General features: G+C 45.9%; 2 protein-coding genes across 3 annotated transcripts; one reads left to right on the forward strand and one right to left on the reverse strand.

The window, feature by feature from the left end:
• The first annotated feature begins 284 nt into the window (after positions 1 to 284).
• Positions 285 to 6,595, forward strand: zgc:113223 (uncharacterized protein LOC541424 homolog). Of its 2 annotated transcripts, none has more exons than XM_061238586.1 (8): positions 285 to 441; positions 1,140 to 1,197; positions 1,864 to 1,988; positions 2,736 to 2,810; positions 3,366 to 3,461; positions 3,856 to 3,984; positions 4,138 to 4,299; positions 5,192 to 6,595. In XM_061238586.1, exons 1-8 carry the CDS (start codon positions 346 to 348, stop codon positions 5,267 to 5,269), a joined length of 819 nt encoding a protein of 272 aa, XP_061094570.1. In that variant the 5' UTR covers positions 285 to 345; the 3' UTR covers positions 5,270 to 6,595. The 2 variants fall into 2 exon arrangements, with proteins under 2 accessions (XP_061094570.1, XP_061094571.1); XM_061238587.1 differs by having other exon boundaries at positions 1,165 to 1,197.
• On the reverse strand, positions 5,722 to 18,819 carry nwd1 (NACHT and WD repeat domain containing 1). The gene is made up of 21 exons (XM_061238584.1): positions 18,728 to 18,819; positions 18,155 to 18,403; positions 17,675 to 17,865; positions 17,275 to 17,360; positions 16,748 to 16,864; positions 15,806 to 16,160; positions 14,391 to 15,690; positions 13,720 to 13,923; positions 13,089 to 13,248; positions 12,787 to 12,904; positions 12,232 to 12,396; positions 11,897 to 12,094; positions 11,545 to 11,667; positions 10,523 to 10,725; positions 9,709 to 9,972; positions 9,091 to 9,181; positions 8,702 to 8,850; positions 7,837 to 8,110; positions 6,967 to 7,520; positions 6,589 to 6,694; positions 5,722 to 6,400 (listed from the first exon to the last, which is right to left on the reverse strand). The coding sequence occupies exons 3-21, from the start codon at positions 17,790 to 17,792 to the stop codon at positions 6,108 to 6,110; spliced, it is 4,878 nt and encodes a 1,625-aa protein (XP_061094568.1). The 5' UTR covers positions 17,793 to 17,865; positions 18,155 to 18,403; positions 18,728 to 18,819; the 3' UTR covers positions 5,722 to 6,107.
• Between the last annotated feature and the right edge of the window lie 334 nt (positions 18,820 to 19,153).

A 19,153-nucleotide genomic window follows, 5' to 3' on the forward strand; every position in this document is an offset into this window, starting at 1 on the left:
CGATTTACTCAACACTTACTTCTTGGTTAGTTTATATATTTGTGTACTCAGCTTTAATGTGGAGTTAGGTATGTGTGCATCAACACATAGACGCGCACTAGGATAATTATAAACCAGTTGTATCGATTTTGTAACATAACGTCTAATGGCCAGCAGGGGCCGGTGTATGCTTGATTATCTCAAATGCTCCTGCTGCGTGAGTCTTGGCGGAACAGCCTTCGGTAGGCCGACAGGTATTTCCCAAATTAGAGAGGAATGCGTAATATACCCCCGCACGGACAAGTTTGCACAGGTTGTGGACTGGAGCAGTCAGAGGCTCAGTAAGAAGAAGATAGTTCCGATATTATGTCTCCACATCGTGAAATTATGGATAAACCAAGAGGAAATTGTTGCCAGTGTATGATCAAATATACCCTGTTCGTCTTCTGCTACGTATTTTGGGTAAGCTGTCATATCATACCTATTCGGTATGTCATCTGCACTATCCGTACTAGCCTACTATGTCTATGAGATTATCATGGGTGTAGGGCAGTAGTCTCAAACTCAGTGCCATGTAGGACCAAGTGTGTGCTGGTTTTTATTCCAGACTCAGATAATATGATTAGTTCAATTATTTGCTGAATTAGGGCTGTAGGTTTTCATATAATATGTATGAAGTCAACTTTGTTAGTTGTGTTGTCTAAATCTAAAACTGTTGCTTATATTCTGTGTTTTAAATGCATATGGCTGAGGGAGTAATTGGAATCAACCGAGGCAGCATTAATTGGTTGGAATGAAAACCCGCATACACACGGTCCTCCACGGCAATGAGTATGAGACCACTGGTGTCGAGCATGTTATCAAGGCATGTATCTCAAATGACAGAAATCACTTTATTTATTTATGACTTAAACATAGCCAGATGCATGTATTTGATTTTTATCAGCTTTCATTTACACCCTGAGGGTGATTTTAACCACCAGAATCAGAGATCAAATACAATGATTTACTGTATGTAAATTATGTGTATATCATTAGTACTGTTAGACAGTCATGATGGTGCCGGTTTAATTTTACAAGTCATTGCTCAATAATAATTCTGAGGCAAAAGACAGGAAAACACATATTTAACGTGGCTTGATTCCACTATCTTCATCCAGGTAACCAGTGCTGTTTTAATTGCAGTGGGTATATATGCCAAGGTTGCAAAGGAGGGAGGTAGGTGACAATATTGCTGATAATATTGATATATTACAGAATACATTGTTTGCATATTTTAACAAATGAGTGCTGGATATGTATGGGGGAGATAGAATGTATTGGCAATGACTATGAGGTTAAAGTGCAGACTGTCAGCATTAATGTGAGGGTATTGACATCAGCATTGACATTGTATGATCTGTGTAGAGGGGTCACAGCTCTTTCGATATGTACAACATAGTCCCCCCCCCCATTTTAGGGGAGCGAAAGTAAGTTGCCTGCTCAGCTCTGTCTTGGCTAGCTGTGTCATTGCATCATTGGTTCATGCAGAAAAAGGCTAACTAGATCTACAGTCGATTATATGTATTTGGAATTGGAGTCTGTCGCAGTTGTGACCAAAAAAGTGCCAACGGCAGTAATGCAGGCCATCATGTGGCATGAAAAATATGAATAAATCAATAATTCTGCAGTACAGTAAATTCAGGGAATAAGTATAGGCTTTATTCATTCATTTAAATTTTTCGAAGAAATATGAAAGATGTTGCTTCCCATGATAAATATGGCATAGAAATGTTTTTTTGGTGTGTGTGTGCGTGCGTGCGTGCGTGCGCATGTGTGCGCGTGTGTGTGTGTGTGTGTGCGTGTGTGTGTGTGTGTGTGTGTGTGTGCGCGCGCGCGCACTAGGTGTGGTGGATTCTCTGACAGCAGACCCTGCCCTTTTGCTCATCACCATTGGCTCCTTGATGTTCATAATCACCTTCTTCGGTTGTTTCGGAGCGCTACGCAACGCAGTGATACTGTTAAAACTGGTGAGTGTGACGCCTTTTCCACCAACGGCGGTTTCTCCCCAGAGATTGCGTTACCTTGTTAGCAAGCCAGTCTAATGACCCGCTGTCATATTAGTATTAACCAATAAGATATGATTATTGCTCACATGATGGGCTGATAATGACGACTGACACTACATGAATGTGTCGGAGAGGCAACACATTTCACGCAGCGCTGATGCTAAGTGAAAATGTCCCGTTCAACATGATCGTCGTCACGTTTTATTTATTTCTAATTTCATCCAGCCAATCTCAAAGCTAAAAAAAACCTAACTGTAGCTCTCTAGTACATGAAAGTATGCAAGATTTTTTTTTTTCCAAAGTTGGCAGATTTTTCCCTTCATACAGTACAGCTGTCCTCTAATTCGTCCATGAATGTGGATACTTTCGGCTGTAATGTAAACAAGTCACTGATCGGTTAATATGGGCACTCAAATATGTGGAGTAGCAAAGCCAGAATCTTGAAATAGGCCTGTATCTAACTTGAAATGAGAATTCAAGTACTGCATATAATATTGTCTCAAATTTTAATTACTTGTATTTTTGGAAGGTGGATGAACAAGAACAGTATTAACAACAGTATACTAATTGTATATTTAATACATAATAAAAAATTAACCATATAATCACATTTAGAACATTCTCAGCTATGATTAATTTTGTTTTGAAGTGCATTGACAAGGTCAGACAGGAGTGTTATGATGTATACACGTTGCTATGTTTGTCCAGTTTTTAGGGATTCTGGTGGCCATCCTTCTCCTGCAGATAGCTGCTGCTGTGCTTGGCTTCCTGTTCTCAGACCTGGTAACAGTATCGACGTGGAATTAACTGCACAAAGACCGTCAACTTAATAACCCACATGCATTCTCACACAGGCTCTCTTCCTGGTTTTAGTATCTTAAACACCCGCAAAACGTTCACAAAGAGCAGTGACGTAGGTTTTTTGAAAAGGCCCTATCCCTGGCCCCCTCCCCCTCCTGTGGGCAGCTCTCTGTGTTAACATTCAGCAGCGTCATCCGATAATGATGCAAAAACCTGTGTCATGTCACGTGGGAAATCATTTTACAAACAGCTAGGAAAAATGGCAGTTAGACCCTAATATATGCATACTTTACCAATTGTTAAAGTAAACGGGTGAAAATTGATTTTCTTTACTTGGATCAGTATGGAACACATATCGAGCTTCAGGATGATATGAAAAGCCCAAAAAGACAGTGAATATGCATGTGGGCCGTTAAGATTAGAACAGCACAACTGTTTTAACTACTCATTCACTGTTTATTTTGCCTTTATTTTGAATGTTGCTGATATCGTGTGTGTGTGTGCTGTGCAGTGATTGCTGAAGCGTTGCTTTGTCAGGTTCTGGACAGAACGGAGCAGCTGATGAGCAAAGGGATCATACGTTACCGTGAGGATATGGACCTGGAGAACCTGATAGACTTTGTACAGAAGAAGGTGAGTTTTCAGATGCAAACGGTGTTACATAGGCAGTCTACATTTGAAAAGAAGCGCAGATGGACGAAACGAGAAGCAATGAGAGATCCAAGTGTACGGAACGAAGAGGAAAACGTGCCTTTATCCAAAGCGCTGTACAATTGATGCTTCTCATTCACCCATTCATACACACACTCACACACCAATAGCAATTGGCTGCCATGCAAGGCGCCGACAAGCTCGTCAGGAGCATTTGGGGGTTAGGTGTCTTGCTCAGGGACACTTCGACACAGCCCGGGTGGGGGATCGAACCGGCAACCCTCAGACTGCCAGACGACTGCTCTTACCGCCTGAGCCATGTCGCCCCATGTCTAAGCGCACTGCTGTTGACTTTTAAAAATTTCCCTCCTTGCAGTTCCAGTGCTGTGGAGTAGACTCGCACCGAGACTGGTCTGCCAACGTGTACTTCCGGTGTGACGAGATAAACCCCAGTTTGGAGGGGTGCGGGGTGCCCTTCTCCTGCTGTGTACGGCACAAAAACGAGGTCAGGCCACAACAAGGGTCACAGTTACAAAGACGCCGGGCTCTAATTATTCCCTCGCGTCGCGCTCAAGTGCTCACGGAGTGGAAGACGTGTCCGATCGCTGTGGTTACGGTCGGTGGGGCTCATGCGGTCTGGTGTTCTGTGCGTTCCCAGACGATCCCGAACACCATGTGCGGCTATAACGTGCAGAACCTGGAGGAGGCCTCTGCTGCAAAGATCATCTACACCATCGGCTGTCTCGGGAAGATGGTCTTGTGGGGGAAGAGGAACCTGTACCTTATAGCAGGAATGGCAGTCGGACTGCTGGGCCTCGAGGTCAGCCCGTGCTTTCATGATTTGATTTTAACTTTCTGGAGTAGCCATCTTCCGTTGCCATTATTTTAAAATAACTATTTCAGTGTTGCGCTCACACCATTGTACTGAAATAATTATATTGAGAAAGTTTTGGGTGAAGGCAAAATAATTACAAACGCTGCACAGGGTCAAATTAAAATATGTTCAAAGACAAGTAGACTGCATTGGGCAAAGAATAAATTAACGAATTAAATTTGAAATGTGACACCGAGTAGTGAAGAATAAGCTGCATACTGTACACGGCTACAGCCAGAGAATGAAGAACCAAGCAAGGAGCAGGGCTGCATAAAAAATGAAAGTTTATATTAGACATATTGTGAACATGTGAAATTGTCTCGGTATGGTAGTTAACAGATTTGGCCCATCCACCTTGTGTACTGGACTGATGTTCATGGCTTTACCACCAATCCATATATGAATTGTACTTTATCTGACCTGTTCGGTTGTTTGTCCTATGACCTTGATGTGCACCCATTTGTGCGTCTAAATGTAAATGGTAAATGGTTGGCATTTATTTAGCGCCTTTATCCAAAGCGCTGTACAACTGATGCTTCTCATTCACCCATTCATACACTCACATACCAACAGCGAGTGGCTGCCATGCAAGGCACCAACCCGCTCGTCGGGAGCATTTAGGGGGTTAGGTGTCTTGCTCAGGGACACTTCGATACGCCCAGGGCGGGGGATCGAACCGGCGACCCTCCGACTGCCAGACGACCGCTCTTACCGCCTGAGCCGATGTCAACGTCGCCCCTGTAAATGTAAATGTAATGTGAAATGTGTGCGAGAGAGCCTCTCTAAAGTGTCTGTGCTTCTTCCAATTGTCTTTTTTATTTCTCTCACACTCACTTAGATATCAATGAGCTGTCTGGCTGCGGCCCAGATGTCTCACATCAGGAGGAAACTACAGAGCGACGGAAACGTCTACTGACGCAGAGGAGGTTGTGTCGGCTAGCGATGCCCCAGTGCGTTAGGACGTCAACGGAGCTCTCCGGGGGCTGAAAATAATTGTTTTCGTCATGTTCAACGGGGCATAAAGGATTCGGTATACGCTCTGTAACTACATGCTGCTGGTGAAGAGGATATGAGACTCTGGAGCGCCTGTGTATCACCTTGTATCTGTGAATATGTTCCTGAAGCTCAGTGACTGGTCCCAGTTTTAATGTTTACCATTGTGAAAACAAATCTACCTTGTACAAATCATGCCATCATTGGACAAAAGCACAGACACTAGGTTCTGGGGGACTGGGAATGGAAACATTAGCTTAATAAATGTTTTGTTTATGTGTAATTCATTTAATGTGGTTAGAAATGTATTTATCAAAACTGCAATCTTGTGGAATATATGCTTTTTTTTTTTTTTAAACTGCCACGTCAATTGAAAGTGTTTACAAATAGATCTTTATTCTTTGTAAAGTTCAATGTATTACAGTACATTATTAACGGGCTGTTTTAAGTTAAGCCAGTCTTGCTACTCTGTGAAACACAACATTATTTAGCAAAAGGATACGCGTGCATTTTAACAAGATGTACTGTCTAATTTCTACACCATATGCACTGTACTGTGATTTTGTGAATGATACTAATAATATTAAATAATATAGAGAAAACCCGTAATGCATAGTCACATCAACCAAAGCCTGGTGATTACCCTCAACCTTAACCCAACTCTGATTCTCTCTAGGGGGCTTTGTGATGAATAAAAGGCTTTCTCGGGTAAAAATCCACAGCTGCGTCTGTCCCAAACCGACCGCAAAGTCAATCAGCCGTCATAGCAGGAGGCAGGCGTTTGACGACTTCATCCTGATGCCGCGGCGACGGACAGGCTTGATCTCCTCCTCCTCCTCGGTCGGTGCAGGGTTCTCGGATAGCTTCCCTTTGGAAATGACTCGGTACTGCCCTCGAATGTTCTGGAGCGGGTCGTAGTTCGGACTGACGTGCGTCGGACAGCGGAATTTCTCCCTGATCACGTGACCCAGCTGAGAGACCGCGACGAGGCCATCGCTGGAGGCTATGATGTTCGTGACCGAGGCGTAGACATACTGGACAACGAGTAAATGCCCTACAAATGACAGCAATAAAGAAAAGGTCAATTATTCTAGGTATTAACTTTTATCCTGGAAATAAAAAGTGACAAGAGTGTTTAAGATGATTTGTGTTTAGTGTTTGCGAAAAGAAGTGAATGTGTGTAAGGCTTCATATTGTCTAGCAGTGATCCTCTGCTTGTTTTCAAATAATAAAAATGATTACCACTGGATACATCCCAGACTTTGATGGTCCTGTCCTGGGACCCAGTATAAATATATTGGTCATTTTTGGAGAAAGTCGCACAAAGAATCCCTTCGAAGAAGAATCCCTGCATACCGAAGACAGGAAGGAGTGGAACATAAGGGTGGGATGCAGGAGGGAGTTGCCCAAAAAGCCCCATCGAATAAGCACCAATTCACAAACAACACTAAACTAGTACTGCATTACAACACTAACCTTGTACTCCGTTACAACACTAATCTTGTACTCCGTTACAACAGTAACCTTGTACTCCGTTACAACAGTAACCTTGTACTACATTACAACACTAGCCTTGTACTCCGTTACAACAGTAACCTTGTACTCCGTTACAACACTAACCTTGTACTCCATCGCGTAGCATTCCTCCAGAGGTGACAATCTCCACAGCCTTTGGATGGAATCTCGGGAGCCGATCAAGGCGTGCGTTCCCCGATGACTCACCGCGATGCACGTGATCTCCGAGGAGTGGCGGTCCATGGACTCCGCCGTGGCACTCTGGAAGTTGTGCAGCGTGACCTCCCCGCTGGACGTGCCGTGGAGCACCCCGCCGTCGCGCAGCAAGCCCATGCACGAGATGGGGGAGTGCAGCAGGGAGAGGGGCAGCTTCTCCCGGGGACCCTCCACGCAAGGGAAGTCGTCGCGGATGACGATCTCGAACACGGAGATGCCGTCCTCGTAGGCCGCGGCCACCCTGTCCTCCCGGTGGTTGACGGCGAAGCAGCGGACGGAGGGCAGGGTCTCCGGAGGAGGCAGGCACAACGTTTCGGGTGCGAGCGCCAGCGGGTAGATCAGGATGGTGCCGGTTTTCACCCCGCAGAACAGGAGCCTCTTCTTCGGGGCCAGGCCCAGACAGGTGACTACGGCTGAAACTTCTATGGGCTCGCGGGAGGTTCCTGCCATAAAAAAATGTGTAAGTCATTAGAGAACAGATTCAAACCCAAAACATTTTCACGTTAATGTAAAACACCATCATTTCAATGAAAAAAACAAAACAACAACAACAAATAAACAGGATTCCTTCAATTTACTTACTTGGTCGCTTGGCATATTTATCAATCCTGTATTTTCTTAATTATTTTCTTTTTTGGTTTTATTGTTCCTCGGACACCACTGTAAATAAGGGTCCCACCCTCAATGTGTCACCAAGAATGTTAAATAAAGAGGGGAAAAAAAAAGAAAAGAAAAAAAAGAATCCTTAATCTACTGTACCTTTACGACTATCCCATATGGCAATTTCCTTCCTGTTTCCGTGTTTGAGGAAGTACGCCTGGTCACCACTCTGGGAGGGGATAACCAGAGGGCTGCTGCCAGGGAAACAATCATCGGATTTGTGCTTGTGATTGTAGTCCAGCTGCCACAGCTTCAGGTAGTAGGCGCTACTGGACATGGAGATAACCGTGCCCTCGTAGACCACCAGGCTGGTGACGGGAGCACCCATGCCCCAAAATGTATCTAGGAGATTTCCACTGAATAGGCACCAAACCTGAGAGAAGTCATTTAAATGCGTCAACTTACAGTTGATTAGACTATTCCCCCGGAGCAATGTGGGGTTAAGGACCTTGCTGAAGGGTCCCAACAGCTGTGCAGATCTTGTTGTAGCTATACCAGGGATCGAACCACCGACCTTGTGGGTCCCAGTCATGTAGCTTAACCACTAGGTGCTCCTAGGTGTTGACTAGTCAAGATCAGTAAGAGACTGATGATATTAACTCTTACGGCAGGTCCAGACCAAGAAGGATGGCCATAACGATATGATAATGTCATTTTAATGATCATTCTAACTCAAGTGGATTCCACACCACATCATTGGAATCACTTTCAGAGCCATTTTTACCAGCTGCATGAACGATAAAACACTGACAGCCAATCAAAATCCATCCGAATTTACAGGGCATCACATAAAAACTGGCAGATGACAGTAGAGAGGGAGGCTATTCGCAGAACGTTATCGTTCATCGTTATCATTATAGTTCTTGGTCCAGACGAGCCTTTAATCTATCACTGACTTAAGAATTCAACAACAAACTAGGTTGTACGTGAATTCTAAACCATCCAGGAGGCCGCGGTTGCTGACCCTTATAGTCTGGTCCTCGCAGCCAGAGATGAGCACCCTTCGATGGCAGGGGGCCACGGCCGTCAAGACGGTGTCTTCGTGCTGGAACACCTGAGGGACCGTCTGCATCAAGTCCTGGACCTGGAACACTGCGACCTGATTCCCGAACCCTGGAAACACATTATTATGGAGGTTTATCTATATCGCTGGCATTCAACTTCAGGAAAATAGACTGTAGAAACCTTGACTTTACAATACGCTACAATCACTTCGACCTTGTCACCTTTGTTTTTACCAAGGTGTTGTTGTGACTCATTGGACGGATGCAGATAACATAAGAGAAATACGAGGTTGCAACACAAGCTTTGTTTAATTTGGTCTCATCGAGGATAAACACATCTGGCCAGTACCTGCACACAGCGCTTTTTCATCGGTGGATGCGGTGAGAAAAGAAACTGGAGCCTGAAGCTCGGTAATGGTCTGTCTTCCTTGAGAGGAAACCTACACAAACGAATAGATCACAGCATCAGAGCTAGAGAACACAGTGGGTCACAGTGAGTCCTGGTGATGAACATTAGCACACAGGAATCATCCATGCTCACCCTACACCTCAGGAAGACCACACCGGTCTGCCAGCTATGGTCACCTTGCGGTCCCCTTCGTTACAAGCACCAGGTGTTCGGGGCTGCACTTTAACGGCTACACCCTGTTCTGCTTTCTCAGCGGACCTGTCTACCATTGTGAGGACGGCAGAATCCTTCCCCAAATGTCAACGTAGGCTGAAAACTTTTCACTTGCACGTTAGTCCTCCCTCCTGCACCTTAGTCCTCCCTCCTGATTTACACCCCAACCCCTACTATGTCTATTGTTTTTTTCTTTTTTTTTTCTTTGACAGCGCTACATGCAAGTTTGCTGTTTATGGATTTTATGCTTTTCACTTGTTGAGGAACTCATCAACTTGCAAATCCCCTTTGATTAAAAGCATCTGCTAAATGACCAGAATATGAATGTATCAAAAATGTCACTACCAGAAGAAGGAAGCCCTCCTTGGAGCCAATTATCAGTTTGTCAAGTCTGCGGAGGGTCAGCATACACGTGGGGGTCAAATTCTCCATCGTCAAACTGATGTCTTTTTTCTCCACGCCAGCTGACCAGTCGTAGAAAGTAAGGAGTCCTTTATCTGTGAGGGACGCAACTGCCCCGTTCAGTACCCCGAGCAAGGAGGACATGCTCCCCTCAGGAAACACAACTTGGAAGAGGAGCTCAGACGTTTCAAGGTCCCAAGCAAGTATCTGTGGGAAACGGATACCATGAATCCCGCAAAGTAAACTGCTTCACAAAGTGCAGATACAAAAAAGCAGCATTAAGTATATACTCACACACATTTGTAAAACAACAACATGAAACAAACAATTTGTAACACGTCAATTGAAACAAATTAGTCTTTAGGCACCGCTTAAAGTTGCCCACAGTATTTGCAGATCTAGTATCAATGGGAAGTCTTATAGATACTGCCACTGACTCAACATATGAGCCAGTACATGTATACCCCTACACACAGTCCTATACAGCAGACCTGGGTCAAATACCAAATTGCTTTGGATTCAAATACTTTGAATCTTTACTGAGCTCATCTGGTGTACTGCCATCTGGTCTTCTCGGTTGGCTAAATTGCTTCAGGCAAGATCAATCAAGCACAGAAAAGCATTTGAATCCAAAACAATGTAGGGCATTTGACTCAGGTCTGCCATAAAGGGCAAACACACATGCACACAGACACACCGACAGAAAAAACAAAACGTGAAACTAGACGTCTGATGATGCTTGCAGTGACTGTCATACCTGGGCCCCGGCGATGCAGTAGATGGCAGACCTCTCCTCGATCACGTGGATCTGAGAGGGGGGCTGAGCGCCCTGGGGCCCTCCCGTGGAGACAGAGTACAGCTGCCTGCCACTCTGCAGGCTCCAGAGCCTCAGAGTGCCATCCCTGGCCGCGGAGAGACAGCGGGCCCCGGCGCCAATCACTTTCACCCACAGCACCCCCGCTGGAGAACGCACACATACACAAATATACAGTATAGTGCCCAATTTACCGACCCAGTTTACCAAGAAATAAATACATTTAAAAAACTGCTTAATCTACGTTCTGAAACAGCTGGTAGCTGGTTGACCAGTTCACACCAACTCCACGCTAAACATGGTTTGTCGAGCTCAAGCTAGGTTTTGAAACAGCTGGTAGCTGGTTGACCAGTTCACACCAACTCCACGCTGAACATGGTTTGAGCAGCTCAAGCTAGGTTTTGAAACAGCCGGAAGCTGGTTTACCAGTTCACACCAACTCCACTCTCAACATGGTTTGAGCAGCTCAAGCTAGGTTTTGAAACAGCCGGAAGCTGGTTTACCAATTCACACCAACTCCACGCTCAACATGGTTTGAGCAGCTCAAGCTAGGTTTTGAAACAGTTGGTAGCTGGTTGACCAGTTCACACCAACTCCACGCTCAACATGGTTTGAGTAGCTCAAGCTAGGTTTTGAAACAGTTGGAAGCTGGTTGACCAGTTCACACCAACTCCACACTCAACATGGTTTGAGCAGCTCAAGCTAGGTTTTGAAACAGCTGGTAGGCTGGTAATTTCATGCTTTACAGCAGGGAAGCTTTAGCATGTGCAAGACCTTATAGCACACACAAAACTAAGAACACAACCAACAATTGGTGCAAAAAGAAGTACCACGACAAATCGGTGGTCATGTTATCGGTTATTTGTGCATGCTATAAGATTTTCCATGCGTTCCATGAGTAAATCAGGCCTATAGTGTGCTAATATTTGACCACAACTCAATGTTTTCTTCGCTCTTCCCCTCACCCGTGTGCCCGGTAAAGTTATGGACAACTTCCAATTCATCCAGGTTCCAGGCAATCACCTTCCCATCCTCTGAGCCCACCACCAAGAGCCCCTTTTTAGCACAAAGATCTACCGCTGTGATTCCTGAGGAATGAGACATCAAGGTGAAACATCAAGCGTGGAACAACAAGAACCTGATCTACTCTACCCTACAAAAAGAGAGAGCTAAACCTCAAGTGGTAGTGGTAGAATATTAGTGCTGGATGACCTCATTATTGTCAATCACTTTCCTGATCGAGTCATCCAAACTCACAGACACATGCCAAAAGTCATATGGTCCAGGTATGGTGAAGAAGAAATGGTGGAGGCAGACCTTTCTGGAAACCAGTGAGAGTTGTCTTCAGGGCCCCTCCTGGGGACTGGAAGAAGCTACAGCTGGGGACCAGAACCGGATTGATACAGGTGGTAAACCAGTCCTGACACTGGGCACACAGGCTACCAATCAGCGAAGGGTACATCCCAGCAAAGGTGTGCAGCCGGGCGAAGATCTCCGTGTAGAAGAGGCATATGTCTTCAAACATTTAAAACACAGAATTTAAGAGAGGGGGAAGAAGAGTTCAAAGATGTGAAAGATGTAAAAATGGCATAAGGTAATGGCAAAGAGTAATTCTGAGGTGCGGTTCAGCTTGGAAAGTACATTCAGCTCACCAATCCGTCCATCTATGAAGTCGAGTGTTGGCTTCATGAGCAGAAAAGTGTCTCGTATCAGTCGGATCTCAGCACAGCCACTGACCTCAGCGCTGAGGGACAAGTCTTCAATGACACTGGCCACACCGCAAGTCAGAGTTTTACAGCACAGCCAATAGGTACTCCCTGTGGAGAAAATGGCCGGTCAATGACTGCCTCCGCCTCTATGATCAACTTTTAGCGGTGTTAATTTTAGATTCATGGTTCGGTAAAGGGGGCGGCACGGCAAGGAGATCCTGGGTTTGAATCCCGGTCGGCCGGGGCCTCTCTGTGTGGAGTTTGCATGTTCTCCCCGTGTTTGCATGGGTTTCCTCCGGGTACTCCGGTTTCCTCCCACAGTCCAAAGACATGTTGGCTAGGCTGATTGGAGAGTCTAAATTGCCCGTAGGTATGAGTGTGTGAGTGAATGGTGTGTGTGCCCTGCGATGGACTGGCGACGGATGGATGGGTTCGGTAAAGGGCACCCAAGTTCAGTGTAATGACAGATGTGAAAAGAGGTGCCAACTGTGACCTTACCAATTACTTCCTGCCGCAGTTCATCCCATTTGCCGGCATGGACGAGATGGTAGGGGAGCTCCCTTAGCTTCCTGGTGTTAGCAACACCTTGAGCAAACCACAAGGGCTGAGAGGACACCTGACACCAAGGATAGGGGGGGATGAAAGAGGCTACGATGACCTTGTGATTCAGGAATCTGTACCGTTTATTTGTGTTCCTTCCTCTTTAACTGGTTTTATATGTACAACTACAATCATAAAATTACGCTTATTTCATATCAGAAAAGGGTGACTCCTGGGGAACTAGAAAGGACAGTATTTACCTTCCTGTCGGCATTAAGGTTGGTTCTCAGGGCAGGCAGAAAGATAGGTTTGGGATTGTCCTGGCTCCAGAGACCCAGGAAGTACTCAGAAAGGACAGTGTGACTCTTCACCTTGGACTCCGCAGACAAGTACCTCTCCCGCACCATTTCAATAAACTGCCTGGAACACAGAGAGACAGAAGTTATTCCAGATACAGTCATTTAGCTGAGACACTTTTATCCAAAGAGACTTAATAGTAGATTACGCTAAGCAGGGGGGCAATCCCCCCCAGGGAACAATGTGGAGTTAAGGGTCCTGCACACAGCTGGGGAGTTTCTTAAGATTTTGAAAACTGCAAAATGACAAAATGACTAAATTAATTGACCAGAAATCCTATAGTGTAGGCCGGGCATAAGTATGTTTCACTCTGTCTGCGTATTGGAAGCAGGAATTCCACACAACACTTATAATAAGACAAACCCCTGCTGAGAAAAAAAACAAACAAACAAACCAAAAAAAAAAAAAACAGCACAAGCTAGGTTGTGAAATTTCAAGCTGGTCATTCAAGCCGGATTTTACAGCAGGGGATTGCTGCCGACGAACCCAACGTCACACAACCGTTCACTGTAGAGCATCGACATCGCTCAGCACCTGTGGTAGAGTCCGAGCACGGTGACGCCACCGGCCTGCCTCTCCACCAGGTACTCCCCCAGGTCGTGCCGGACACGGCTCCACAGGAGGGGGGGCAGGCGGATGAAGGTGAGGGTGGGCGGGAGCCAGTACTGGTAGATGTCGCCCAGAACCTCGTCGTCCAAGGACAGCACGTCTCGCAGCTCTGCCTCCGACAGCCCGTCCCTGCGGACGGCAGTCAGCATTAGCGACGCGATCTACAATCCCACACAGGCCCCCCCGAGAACCGGGAGCCAACGCTAATTAAAAATGGATGGATGTCCACAGAGGAACCTTTTTATAATGATACCGTATATCATTCAACAGGCCGTTAACTGTGTGCTCCTTCCAAATGCTTTCTGCTCTAGAAATTCAAGTACTTGAAGATGTAAAAACAAAACGAAATGAAAGTTCTGGCAGCAACAAGCACGGTTTTACCGTGATGAGTTTACCTGTACGTACTGCAAATCGAAATGGATTTGACAAAACAAACAAACACATCTTGCACTGCAGTGGAACCTAGAAATTAAGGCAATACAAAGACGCAAATGTACACATAAAACCATTCAGATTACCAACTGAGATCAGTCGTATTGGAATTCAAGTGAAGGCACGGCGAGTGAGACATGACATGCGGATACAATGTACCCCACCTTGATGATACGATGTACCCCAGCGCAGCGCCAATAAGATGGCGCCCGTGTTTCTTCTCCAGATGCTGGAAGAGCAGAGAGACCGCTTCCTGGGTCGTGCTGCCGAGCTGGAGCTCTGACACAGGGGTGTAAGAGGCCCAGCGCCGGGCCGTGTCCAGGGTGAGCTTGAGCAACAGGGGGTGGCCGCAGTGCTTGAAGCCCTGGAGAACCACGTCGCGTTGAACCGGCGTCAACCGACGTCCGACCGCCGCCATGTAGGCATTCACGATCTCTCCGCCGTGATCCGCTCCCAGCTGCTCGACCGGGAAGAAGTTTTCTGCCGCCGGGATCATGCCCCGCAGGGCCTCCAGGATGGGAGGCCCAGAGTCCAGGGTGGAGACCACAATCTGGACGTTGGGCGGGATCTCCTTGGGCAGCCAGTGGAGCTTGTGGGCGTGGTTGGCTTCGGAAAGCTGGTCCAGCGAGTCCAGGATGATGAGGAGGGAGTCCCGCTGCTCCGCCACCTGGTTGAGCAGGCCATGGAAGAACCTCACCAAGTTCTCGTGGCTGTTGGTGGTCTGGGTGGCGGGCGGCGGTAGACCGACCGCCCCGCACACCTGAAAACAGATGCTCCTCAAGACTGAGTCGATCTCGGAGCTCAGGGGAGACGTTCCCAGCAGCCTCTGCACCACCACCGACTTGGGGCCCAGGACCGCACGCATCTCCTGAGCCAGCTTGCACATCAGCGCGGTCTTGCCGATCCCCGAGGGCCCGTAGACGACTAAGGGCCCATGGTAGGTGTTCGTCGTCTCCCACATGGCGAGACAAAGCTGCCCCAGGAGGCCCTCCCTGCCACAGAAAACCGCACACTTGGAGCAACTCAACAGGAGGTGATGGGTGACCTCCTGCCAAAGCCAGCCCCACTCTCCTCCTCCTCTTCCTCCACCAGAGCCTTTGGCAGGGGACGAAGGCCCAACAGCCTTGCTTATCTTTTCCTTCATCTGCGTGACAAACTGCTCGCACAGGCTCAGCAGGTACTTGGCGTGCTCCTTGCAGCCGGGGTCGATGCCGATTCTGCTCAGCTCCAGGGAGTGGAGGTTCACGAAGTCCGAGCACAGAGCGTTGATTTGGGCCTTCAGCTTCGTGAGGAGCTCCTGAGCCTCCTTGTCGATCAGCCCGTCCGCAGTCACGTCCATGAACTGGGCGAAGCTCCTGTGGCTCTGATTCTTGTGCAAGCTCGGCAAATTCCGCACAAAGAGCACGGAGTAGGGGTCGTCCTTCTGAAACCCCTGCAGACCCTGCTCGATCTCCCACTCAGTCACTGAACGAGAGGAGGAAAAAAAAATCATCAGAAGAAGAACAAATTCAGCATTATCGTACCACGTTCTCTAACCAAGTGCTACATTGCATTGAAAACAGCGAGCTACTTCTCTGACCAGATTTGAAGAACTTGTGTTTCTGCTCCGCGGTAAAAATCCCGTCTTTCTCCGCCTGCAGGGCGCCGGTGCGCAGCAGACGCAGGATGCGCTCCTGGGCGATGTGCCAGGCGAAGACGTCCTCCTCGTGCTGCTCGTAGCTCTCGGCTTGAGTGCTGTCGTAGTTGGGCAAATGGGTGGTGATGGGCTGCAGAACGTAGGCGCACGGCGTGGAGTTCTCGTCTTTCCAGAACCACTTGGCGAGGAGCTCCTCGCCCTCCCGGTCCCCGGTCAGCTGGGAGAGCAGCAGGTCAAACTCCTTCTCGGGGATGAGTCTGGGAATGGGTCGGTAACCATAGCGATTTCCCAGCAGAGCCTGGTAGATGATCATCATCATCAAGATGATAGGAAGGCAAAGGAAGGAATAAAGTTATAAAAACGTATAATAATGTGATATAGAATAGACAAACATTATACAGTATAATACAGTACGGGCACAGTTTACGGAAACAATGTTTAGAAAAACAGTTTATTAGTGACATGGTAAAGAGGTTCAGCTGTTTTTCAGACCAAATCTGAAGAAATGGCAAGAAATGTGATCTAATGAGAGAGGTCAGAGGAGAATAGCCAGACTGATCAAAGCTGGCAAAAAAGTGATAGTAACACACATTACAACAGTGGTATGCAGAAGAGGATCTGAACACACAACACGTCAAACCTCTTACGTGGATAGGCTACAGCAGCAGAAGTAAAAAAATTAAGTGTAATAAATAGCACATAAAGCACTCAATGAGTGAATATGATTAATTAATTTCAGGTGCGCTCAGTAAAGTAATAAATCATTTTCCCTTCAGACCTCTACTCCTGGGAACAGGTCAGATGCAACAATCGTATGGTACCTCATCTGACGCATAACGGAATATTAGACGATATAAAACTTTTTGGCACTTAAAAGAAACTCACGGTGAACGTGGGGCCCACAGACATCCTCTTACAGGACTGAATCTCCTGGAGACACAACTCAGTCGTCATGTGATCGACGGCAATTGCGTCACGGACACCCCATCGCATATCAACAACCTGAAAGGTTCGAACATTAACGACGAGGCGTGGTGAATATAGCATCACTGACAAAAAAATTATATATATATATATATATATATATGTATGTATGTGGTATCAATTTGTTTCAGGCCAAAATATTTTCAATCACACATTAACAATGCCTTATGGTTCTACACAGCCCCAAGATAATCTTGCAAATGTACTTTAAATCTGCCAGTAATATATGTGTATAGAAAATTCTTCAATTCAGTCAAAATATGCATTCAGCATGTTGTAGTAGCGTAAATACATAGAGAAGAATGACGATACAACAATAACTACAGTCGTTAGGTTTTTCATCAATATACAGTACAGTATTGTGGAATAAACTGAAGATGGAGAAAGAGTGCAGACAGAATACTGGTACTTCAGTTCAGGGTACACACCTCAAAGACCAGACCCATACTCTGACAGAAAGACTGAAGCTCTGGATACGCTTTTTCCAGTAAAACATCTCTCTCTCTGCTCATATCTGTAACCACACAGACATGCTGATTTTGAACATGATCTCAAAAAATACACAGCCTCATTTCTCATTTATTTGAGTAAATATAGACTAGGAATAACAAAGCAAACCAACACATTTCAGTCACACATTTATAGCAAGAAAAAATAAATAATATGCATCAGATAGACAGTCCTAGACTAAATTAATCTCCATACAAACCTCAATTTAGTCCAGGACTAAACTTAATCTGTGTCTGTGAACCCGACCCTGTGTGTGACAGCAACTATATCCAGAGAATTTAAAGAGTGAAAATGACGTTTTTTGTTAGTTTTTTTTACCTGAAAAAGTGGAACTAATGAAGACTCGAACCACATTGGACCGGAGCTCCAGACCCTCGGTGCGGTGACCCCGAAGAAGCTCCAGACCGAGGGCTTCGCTCATCGACATCGCAGGCATCCTTTACCCCAAGCTCTCCGTGCGTCTCTCACTGCCTCATTACATAACCCGGCATCCAACGTCCCTCCTGGCTCTGAGGCACCATGCAATAATATTTAGCAACAACCTTAATGATCGACGTAACATTTATATCCCAGCAATCATAATGCGAGAATGTACTGCACGAATGTCCAGAAAGAAAACTTTACTTATAGCAGCACAAATTTGGCGGTTGTCTTAACAAATCAAAAGATTACCTTAGCAGTTGCACTCAACTATAAAAAAATTTTTTTTAAAGACAGTGATTCAAAGAAGAAACATTGTTTACAAATGTAGAGATTAATTTAGCTGATGAGTTTCACAGAAGATCAGCGTGTACTTACTGTTTCTCGCGCACAGTGCAATCATAAGTGGCTCGGGAGAGGGTGAGCATATTTTCTTTTTGTCAGTTGATCCTCGGAGATCAGGCACTCCAAGACAACCTTTGTTTACGACTTCACGGCTGATTCAGATGAAGGCCCCACGGGGAGCCATTGTGCAGCTGAGGTTCACCCATAATTACGCGGAAGGTGCATGACTCAGTAGGGCCATTGATAGGCAATTGTTGCATTTTCAAAAGGAAAATATGGTCTCTGAGCAACAGAAAAAAAGATTAATCAGAGGACTATTTATGGTCGATTTGAGATTGACACATTTGGAACAAGCTCTTATTTTCCAGCAGTCCAGTGAACTTTTCCAAACACTCAACTTTGGAACGCTAACTGCGTCTATCGTGTTAACAGCTGAAGTTGCCTGCTATCTAATTATGGTTTATCAACCTGAAAACAACATTTCAGTTCTTGCCGTTATCTGGGTTTACATAGCATCTCCCTAAATACAACTGCCACTCCCTTTGTTGGACCATGTTAACCAAGATTCATTACACATTTAGGATTTCCACCGTGTCCTACAATTACCTTGTTTTTAAGTTAATGTAACCCTGAAGTTGCTTTGGACTGCATCCAACGAATTCCTCTTGGGTGAATTCTCAATCTTAAGGGAATTATTTTTGCCTCAGGAAAATTTGCGAAACTGGCGGTAAACACGACTGGGCATGTGCTCTAGGGCGAAACTGGTAAGCACAGTGGGAAAAAAAGGAGGAAATGCTTCTTTAAAAACATGACCGATTTGCTTGCCTAGTCCTCAAACCGACAGCAAGTATGTTCCTAAAATGTTACGCGCTGCATAGTTTCTCAAAAACACTTGGGCCAGAGCATTTATACCTGCGGCTAGGACAACAGACCTTTTAGAACATGACTCAATTCTTGCATGCGAGAACAGAATGTAAAAACAAAATGACACTGCACTACCTGCAATAGTGTATATCCCCTTCACGCAATATC

The sequence above is a fragment of the Conger conger genome, chromosome 4, assembly GCF_963514075.1.
Source record: "Conger conger chromosome 4, fConCon1.1, whole genome shotgun sequence".
NCBI lineage: Eukaryota > Metazoa > Chordata > Actinopteri > Anguilliformes > Congridae > Conger > Conger conger.